General features: G+C 43.1%; 1 protein-coding gene across 4 annotated transcripts in view; it reads left to right on the forward strand.

Moving 5' to 3' along the window:
- Positions 1–10,051, forward strand: part of AQR (aquarius intron-binding spliceosomal factor) — a 172,743-nt gene that overhangs the window by 31,472 nt on the left and 131,220 nt on the right. For all 4 annotated transcript variants that reach the window (XM_068103356.2, XM_068103357.2, XM_068103359.2 and 1 more), the window contains exons 5-6: positions 4,048–4,083; positions 7,799–7,919. In XM_068103356.2, coding sequence (XP_067959457.2) covers positions 4,048–4,083; positions 7,799–7,919 — 157 coding nt within the window. The remainder of the gene's footprint in view (positions 1–4,047; positions 4,084–7,798; positions 7,920–10,051) is intronic.

Consider the following 10,051-nt stretch of genomic DNA (forward strand, 5'->3'; position numbering starts at 1 on the left):
ATTTCCCTCACAAATGGGATCATCAAAATTCAACAGCATATATTACAATGGATTAATAAAGGAGCTGAGACAATCAACAAATTATTGAATGAACAAAGATGGGACAGTAAATGTTTGTGCTTTAATTTTCAATTACAACTTTAATAAAATGTATGCTATTATAGATGGATTAAGCCCAGTTTGTATCTGCACCGACCCTTCCCTTCCATCGGCTCTTCCCATGTGAACCTTTTCGTTCTTCCCCACACAATGCAAGTGGTTTTATCTTCAAATTGATTGTGTATGATGGTAACCATTGACGAATGTTCATTAGCCCCCTTCCACCCAATGCTACTGTGTGGATTAAAGCAGGATGAATAATCCACATCTATTATGTAACGCGAACCGTGCTGTCTGGCCGTGCGTTTTGTCTGTCTCTCATTTACGGCGGCCGCTTCCTGCACAGCATTCGAAAAGCTGCACACGCAGGCAAAGCTCAACTTCCACTTTTAAAATGACTGGAGAACAGGCATGAATAATGTTGTCAATTATTATTATTATTTTTTTGGTATACAAGATCGAGGCTCATGAAAGAGCTAACATTAATCACAGAAAAAGTCAAACCGACACATAAAACACAAAATAAGGGGAGCGGTAGACAAGATGGGGAGAGAGGGGGAAGGACACAAACACAACATTTGAGAGCAGGGACATCGAGAGAACTGTGGGAGGGAGAGGGCTTGGGGGGAGGTGGGAGAGGTATAAAACATATGGACACTGCAAGGACTTCCAGGAAAGAAGTTGGAATTTCAAAAAAGTGTATCTGGGGTGAATTAGCGGGGGTAGAAAAGATCAAGGTTTTGGATGGGGGATGATAAGAGATGGTGGTGAACAGCTGTTTTAAAGACCTGGAGGGAGGAGTGGGATTGAAGGGAGTGGGGGAGTTTGTTCCAGAGGCAGGAGAAAAGGGGAATGAAAGAGTGAAGGTGAGCAGAGAGCCTAGATTTTGGCAGTTTAACCATAAGAGGGTTGCTGGCAGATCTTGTGCGACCTGTAGGAATATTTGGGGGACAGAGCACAGAGAGAGCTGGGGGAGCAAGGCTGGAGAGGAGTCGGTAGAAGACAGGCCACCAACCTGCCTGCAGTGAGTGAGTGAAAGGCCCTTGGAGTTAGCTTCATCGCAGGAGATTCCAATGATTCTGAAAGCTTTGGTTTCAACAGCGTGAGGCCGAGCTAGGTGTGAGGCAGGTGCACTGCCCAGAGGCGGGGAACAGTATTTCTTTGAGCTACGGATGAAAGCCTTGTATGTGGTGAGGAGCTCAGGTGTGCCAAGGAAGGACTTCGCACGACGGAGGATGCACAGTCGGCGACTGGCTTTGGCGGCCAGCTTGGAAATGTGGTTTTCCCAAGAAAGGTCATGGCAGATAGTGAGACCCAAAAGCTTGAGCGACAGAACTTCTTGGAGAGGATTGTTGAGAAAGTAGAAGGGAGGGTTTTCCAGTCGGTCTTTTCGGAGAGACATAGTAAGAGTGTGAGATTTGTCAGGATTGAAAGGCATGTTCCACTTGTTTGACCAGTCTGTGATTTTGTCCAGGTCTGCAGAGAGTGAGGAGGCTGCAGACTGCCTATCTGAGGGATGAGGAATGGAGCGGCAGAGAGTGGAGTCATCAGCAAAGAGATAGAGAGGATTTTCCAGAGTCGGAGAGATCATTGTTGAAGACCAGAAATAGCACAGGGCCCAGAACACTACCTTGGGGAACTCCAGCCAGAACAGGAAGGGGAGATGAGAGAAATCCATTCAGGGCCACACGTTGACTACGACCAGAGAGGAAGTCCGCAAGCCATGCGTGGAGATTTCCATGGATACCATAGGCGGAGAGTTTGGTGAGCAGAGCTGGGTGCCAGACCGTATTGAAGGCACGTGATATGTCAAGGGAGACAGCTCTGATTTCCTGTTTGGCATTGAGGACCTGCATCCATCGTTGAGACAGCTGAAGCAACATGTCCAGAGTAGAATGACCTGGTCTGAATCCAAATTGATGATCGGAGATCAAGCCATTGGAGAAGAGGAAGGATTTGATATCCGAAGCAATGATGGATTCCATGACTTTGCTGATAATTGGGAGCAAGCTGATTGGTCTGTAGTTGCAAGGATCTGTTTTTGCACCTTTTTTGTGTAAAGTTGTAATGTTTGCTGATTTCCAAGATGCTGACAGATGACCTTGAGCAAAAGAGAGGGTGAAAAGAACACAAAGAGGGTGAGATAGAGTGGCAGAGTAGGATTTAAGGACCCGTGGGCTGATGCCGTCTGGTCCAGTTGCAGAATCAGAGTCGAGGTTTTACAAAAACTTCTCCACCTTGTCAGGAGAGAAGGACTCAGAGTCCAGGAGCAGTTGTGTTCGACTGGGTAAGGTGGGAACAGAGAGAGATGGGTTTGGGACACAAGATTTTGAGGCAAACACAGAGTTGATGCATTCGGCTTTGTCACGTGTGGTGTCAACTGTGTAGCCATTTGAGGTAAGGGAGGGGATGGAGGGGGAACAAACACCAGAAACGGATTTGATCAGACGCCCCCAGGATTTGGAGGAACGAGACAGGTTTGAGAGTTCATTCTTGAGTGTGGAGAGATAGTGATTCCTGGTACTCCTGAGGGTAGACACACACTTGTTCCAAGCTTGGTGGAAGGAACTGAGATTGCCTTCAGTTGGATATGCCTTCCAAGAAGCAAAGGCAAGTTGTTTCAGGGCAACTGCCTCACCACAAGATTCAGTGTACCATGGACGGGAGGAAGGGTAAGACAACTGAAGACGAGATGGGATAAATCTGTGCATGAGAGAGAGCAGTTTGCTTTGGAAGAATTCCCAGGAAGAATTGATGTCAGAGGCAGTAGAGATGGGAGACCAGTCCAGATGATTGATGGCTGCTTGCAGCCCGTGCCATTCAGCCTGAGTGAAATGCCAGACTTGTCTGTGCTGAGGAGGCTCTCTGAGAATGGCCAGAGAGAAAAAAAAGAATGATCGTTTTAAGGCCATTTTCCCTGCTAGAGCGGGGTTTAGCTTTGCGGGGCCCATGACAATCATGGTTCCCTGTTTGAGGCAATGTTTTTATTGCCGGATGCCCTTCCTGACACCAACCCTTGGTCGCCTCTTACGTTGCGCAGGGATACGGTGCACCTATTCTAAACCGGGGTACACACTGGGATCATTCATCCCAGCAAGCTGGTACTCAATTTGCCAACCTTGGAAGGATGACAGGCTGAGTCAACCCCCCTGGCGTTAATTCAATGATCGACCGGGATTCGAACCCAGGATCCTAGGATCCCAAGCCGGCACCCTAACCGCTAAGCCAAAACCAGGGATGGTGGATGGGATGAGGATGGATGAGAATGGCCAGAGAGATGTCCACTTTAACAAGCACATGATCAGAAGAACCGATTGGGGCAGAAGAAGAGCAGCAGATATTTGCAGGGAACTTTGTCATAACCTAGTCTAGAAGAGAAGATACTCCATTGACTGAGATCCGGGTCGGGAAATTGACAGATGGTTTCAGTCCTAATGAGTTGCAGAAGTCCTTTGCTGAGGTGCCATAGCTGGTGAGAGAGAGGAAAGCACACCCAGCCAGCTGGCATGATGACAGTTGAAGTCGCCACATGTGAGGAAGAGAGAGTTTGGATGAGTTGATAGAAGTTGGTCCATGTTGTCAGACAGCGAAATGTAAATGTCATCATCACTGTTTGGAGGACGGTACAGAACACATATGAACAAAAGGTGGGAGCGGTGAGGAAGCCGTAGCCAGAGGTACTCCTCAGTGTTTGTCAAAAGTGTTAGTCACTGATTGTTAACAAAAGTGTTAAACTGAGTCTTAGTCAATTTCGCAAGCAGGATATTGATCAACTTAAACCTGCCCCATCACTGGGGACGGGTACCTCTGCTTGTGTCTGATTAAGACCGTTGGATGTGCAAATTTGCTTTGTGAATTGCGCTGACTGCAGATACTTGTGTACATTCATCACGAGAGAGAGAGAGAGATAGGTCTTGTTTAATTGGCATACTTTTGTTTTGTTTCCAGGTTTGCTGTCCGAAAAATAATGCTCCTGGAATTCAGGTAAAGGTATTGTTGGGTTACTTTAAAGTGATATTACATGCATTATTTATTTTTCATAAACATCATTTACATTTGTGTATTCATTTAAGGAGCTCAGTCCATCTTTCATTGTGTTGTTTCCCAAACCAGTTTTTCCCCCCTACTCTAAGATTGATTTATGGTGCATAAATAGATTTCGGAATGTTTGTCCTGTGGCAGAATTGAAAAAACGATATATAATTTATGAGAAGTCGAGTTTAAATATTTAGGATGTACTTGGTGACATTTACAATTCATCGACAACTTATTAAAAAGGAAACCAGATGTCAGTCAGTTTTAACTTTTGGAGTTGTCACATACCAGAAAGGCTCATCCACAAATCACTCACTCTTCACTCACTCTTCACTAATGATAAATATTCTCTATGGAAAACGTGTGTGCAAAGCTACAAGTGTGTGAAAGTCTTTTAACAAAAAATGCATTCAAGCTTCCTCGCACAATTTGTAAGAACTAGTGGCTATATCAATTTTAAAAACCGATGTCATACTGTTCTCAGTTTTATAAATAGTATCTAGTGCCAAACTCTTGATTGCTCAGTGACAGTGTATGACAGTGTCTGCCAACCATGCTCTGTATAAACGTGCATTATTGTTTTGACTAACACTCCATCATCCTGGCGATACTGATGGTTATCTACTCGTTTTTCTTCAGCCTTACTCCATAATTGTTTAAAAAAAAAAAAAAAACTTTTTTTTAGGGTGTCAAAAAGAATCGTGGAGATTAACCTCTTCTGAGGAAAACCTCAAGCGATAGATGGATTAACCTAAATGGTTCAACCTATACAACAAAAGGTGCTATGACCGATAACAAAACAGTAGGCAGTCCTGTGTGTAGAATAACTGCATTCCAAACAGGCATCAATATCATTGGTTCGCTTTTTAGCCCCCGTTTGACTTATCCGAAACGGGGATTAATGATTGGGTCACGTCCGTGCGTGCGTGCATGCATCCTCAACCATTTCTCAGCCATGCATTTACCGATATTGTTCAAACTTGGTACACAGATAATAATGAATGATGGCTTGCATATGCACGTCATTTTCTTTCGAGATCAGATCCAAGATGGCCGACTGGTGGCCATTTTGTTACTTCAACGTGTCCCCAACCAATTCTTGAACATGCATGGTATAATTTTGTTCAAACCTGGCACAAGCACAGTGCATGGCGGCATACACGTGCATACACGTGCATCATACACGTGCATTTATTTTGAGGTCTGATCAAAGATGTCCGACTGGTAGACTGGTGGCCATTTTAGTTGTAAAAAAAACGATGTTGAACACGTCCTCAACCATTTCCCGGCCATGCATTTGCCGATCTTGTTCAAACTTTGACACAGTTAAATATGTCCCCAAACCATTTCTTGACATAGTCACGTGAAAAAGTAAGTACACCCCATGTAAAGTTTTGACTTGTTCAACATATTTCAACATACAGCTATTTGATCTTCATTTCAACAATATTGATAGATAAAGGTGATAAAATATAACAAATATCATGAAACATTTACATTTTATAGTCCAATGTATAATTTAAATAAACATAAATGCAAATTTCGCATGTGGAAAAAGTAAGTACACCCCAACTTTTATCACTACTTCAAATACCTAAAATTAGAATCAGGTGCACCAGCTCAGGTGCAAATGATTAGAACATCGTTAGAGAGGATCTTGGAGGAACCTGTCTTATTTAAACCTCAGACATTTAGTTTGGTTTGCTCTTTGTTGTTGAAGTGTGCGGCGTCACCATGCCGAGATCAAAAGAGCTCTCTGAGGCCTTCAGAAATAAGGTTATAGATGCCTACGAGTCTGGGAAGGGATTTAAAAAGATCTTCAAACAATTTGAAATCGATCATTCGACTGTCTGGAAGATCATCTACAAGTGGAGAAGATTCCAAACAACTGCCAACTTGTTCAGGCCAGGCCGCTCCAGCAAGTTCAGCCCGAGAGCAGACCGCAAGATGCTGAAAGAAGTCTCTAAAAACCCCTTAATGTCATCACGGGACCGACAGGTAGCTCTTGCCACTGTTGATGTCAAAGTGCACGAATCTACCATTAGAAAGAGGCTGCACAAATTTGATCTACATGGGAGGTGTGCCAGGAGGAAACCTTTGCTGTCCAGAAAGAACATCAGGGCAAGACTAAAGTTTGCCAATGAACACCTAGGAAAAGACCAGCACTTCTGGAACAATGTGCTCTGGACAGATGAGTCAAAGGTAGAGCAGATGAGTCAAAGAAGACATGTTTGGCGAAAACCAAAGACAGCATTTGACCACAAGAACCTGATACCAACTGCAAAGCATGGTGGTGGAAATATTATGGATCGGGGCAGCTTTGCTGCATCAGTGCCTGGGCAGCTCACCATCATAGAATCCACTATGAATTCTTCATTGTACCAGAGGGTGCTTGAGGATAATGTGAGGCCATCTTTCGGAAAGTTGAAGCTCAACCGAAGTTGGACCTTGCAACATGACAAGGACCCTAAACATACCAGTAAATCCACCAAGGAATGGCTGAAAAGAAAGAAATGGAGGGTTCTGGAATGGCCAAGTCAATGCCCGGATCTAAATCCCATCGAGATGTTGTGGGGGGATTTGAAACGAGCTGTGCATGCAAGAAACCCCTCAAACATCACACAGCTGAAAGAATTTTGCATGGAGGAGTCGGCAAAAATTTCTCCCAGTCGATGTCAGAGACTGGTAGACAGTTATAAGAAACGCCTACTTGAGGTTGTTTCTGCCAAAGGGGGCAATACCACCTATTAGAGCCAAGGGTGTACTTACGTTTTCCACATGTGAAATTTGCATTTATGTTTATTTAAATTATACAATGGACTACAAAATGTAAATGTTTCATGATATTTGTTATATTATATCACCTTTACCTTTCAATATTGTTGAAATGAAGATCAAATAGCTGTATGTTGAAATATGTTGAAAAAATCAAAACTTTACATGGGGTGTACTTACTTTTTCACGTGACTGTCCATGGACCAATTTTGTTCAAACTTGGGACAAAGACAATACTTGAGAGTATACATATGCGGAAGATTTTGTTTTGTAATCCGACCAAAGATGGCTGACTGACGCCCTTTAACTCTGTACAGGAAAATTACTAAAACCATGGCGGCAATGGCATTTCATGTCTTTTTCTTCTTGTTGAATGTACAGCTGTCTTTCTATTTATTTATAATTTTAAGTGAGAAACTTTTAAATACAGCTGTTGGTTCAGTTATTGACAGTCACAACTGAAGCATTAGCGAATCACAATTTCAAGGAGCAATGTGTATTACAGATTGTGAACCCCTTCACCCTCACTCTAACCCCACCCCCCTTCACCCTCACTCTAACCCCACCCCCCGTCCCTCTCCCCCAACAGTCATTGTTTTGGTCAAATTGATCCTGGTCCTCAGATAGCGTTGCATTTAATTTTCAATTTGTATGGTACATTTTGAAGAAAATGACGTTTTTTCCCGGCTGACGCGGCTGATGTGCAAGTCGGCCCACAAGTATATTTTATACCTGACTGAGAAGGTAGGTTTATATATAGAATGAGTCATTTTGAATGAAGAATCTGGGGAATATTTTTGAAGTTGTTTGAACTGACATTTGTTGCTTGGTCTTTTAAACGTTCTTGTCGAAATGTTTTGCTCATGCCTTTCTTGCCATTTTCCTGCAGCCAATACCTCGAAAACTACCTTTGGCCACATTATAGCCCAGAGGTCTCCAGTAATGCTCATGTCATGTCTATCTGCTGCATGGTGAATGAAAAATTCAGAGAGAATGTTCCAGCTTGGGAGGTAGGTCATAGGTTTTAATTATTGGGTCCTTTATAGTAACTGTCACTGCTTTATAATGTGTGTGGGAGTTTTGAGCGAAGCTTGTAGTAATACTATGTTGTGAACTTGAATGCATTTCGATCCAGCTTTGTACTGTGGGAGTTGACACAACGATGCTACGATAGCTCATTCATTTTTGTGCGTTATTTTTCTATTTTTGGAAAAAAGAAACTCATTTGAGTCCGTGGACTGTACTAATTCACTTGGTCTTGGATGTTAGAGCTCTATTGAGACCTGTTCCCAAAACCTATTTCCTAGTTGGTTAATTGGTTGGTTGATTATCCTGGGCTCGTGAAATAGGTTGCCGACGTCCCCAGGACAAGCAGAATATATCTTGCCGGTTGTTAGCCCAACGGGCAACCAAATGTGTTATCTGCTGCACAAACCTTTCTTTGCCTTTATGTATCTGAAGGTTGTAACTTCGATTTGATATAGTCAATAATTACATCCTCAGTTGTATCAAAAAAAAAAAAAAAAGTCAAACCCAAATAATCCCCGTGTTGTGGGGGCCGCCATTTTTGTTCTTGGGAAGTGACTGAAAAGGATTGCAGAACAAACGTAATTCCGTTTATTCACTGAACTTACAGTGCATGTTGATGTACCTTGCACTACACTGTGATTATAATAAACGGGTTGTAAGTGGACATGAACTATATGTTGAAACTAACAAGTACATCTTGAAGTAGCTGCATAGATGCTTGTGTGTTTTCTGTTCACAAAATCTTACATTTTAAATGTATTTTTTCAAAATGAAAAACCTTAAATCTTGATTGCCATTGATCGTTGTAAAATCCATGAATACTGTCCAGATGAGGCAACTGATGGTTGGTTTTACAATTTCAAGGGAATGTGGCATCTAGATGACAAGACTCCCGTTCAGCTAAAATGCCTAGGCCTAGTGAGTAATTCTCTTAGCCCCTTACCTAGAGTGGCGTACGCCTTGTCTGTGGCGATATCCATAAAAAAACGAAAAAAAAAACCAGCCTTGCGCCAGCGAGAAACGAGCATGTATCCCCTTCTTGTACCAGTCTGAATCCTGCACTTTCAGCCACTTCTTCACTTCTTCAATAACCTCGTCATCACTCTCAAACCTTTTCCCACGGTTGGCATCTTTGAGGGCTCCAAAGAGGTGGAAATCTGAGGGAGCAAGATATGGGTTGTAGGGTGGGTGGGGAAGAACAGTCCATCTGAGTTTTGTGATTGCTTCTTGTGTTTTCAAACTTGTGTGTGGTTGTGTGTTGTCGTGTTGAAGGAGGATTTCAGCAACATTTTTGTGAGGTCGATCTCTCCTAAAACGCTTCTGCAATTTTAAAGAGTTTGAATGTACAGATCTGAGTTAATGGGTTGACCACGTGGCATAATGTCAATCGAAATCACCCCTTCTGCATCTCAAAAAACAGTGGCCATGACTTTCCCTGCTGAAGGGGTAACCTTAAACTTCTTCTTCTGAGGAGAAGTTGGATGGTGTCATTCCATGACTGTCTTTTGGTCTCCGGTTCAAAGTGATGGTTCCATGTTTCATCCCCAGTGACGATCCGTGACAAAACGCTTTCACTATCGGCCTCGTAACGGGAGAGCAAATCTGAACACACCTCTTTCCGCAAAGTTTTGTGATCGTCTGTTAGGCTTCGTGGAACCCAATGTGCACACACTTTTGAATATCCTATTCTATATATGTATATACATATAGAGGCATCAATAATGTTGCCCGAAGGCATCAATAATGTTGTTCACACTTCCCTTGGATACTGAGAGCTCAGTTGCAAGCCTTCTGGTTGTAATCCATCGGTCCTTTCACATGAGTTCATCAGCATGTTGAAGCAACGCCGGAGTGACTGCTGTTGTTGGCCGGCCAGAGCGAGGCGTGTCACTGAGCTCCACTTGGCCTTTCTCAGAACCCGCAATTCGTGAAGCCTCCCGACTAACAGTGCTTTTATCAACAGCATTGACTCAGTATGCATTTTTTAAACGCCTCTGAATGTTTGTTACTGATTCCTTCTCTGCCACAATAAATTCAATAACAGGCCGTTGTTTAAAATGCTCATCACCACACAGCGCCATTTTGACGTATTATTCCGCAGCTCTGCAGTAGT

The sequence above is a fragment of the Myxine glutinosa genome, chromosome 1, assembly GCF_964187855.1.
Source record: "Myxine glutinosa chromosome 1, kmMyxGlut1.1, whole genome shotgun sequence".
NCBI classification, from domain to species: domain Eukaryota; kingdom Metazoa; phylum Chordata; class Myxini; order Myxiniformes; family Myxinidae; genus Myxine; species Myxine glutinosa.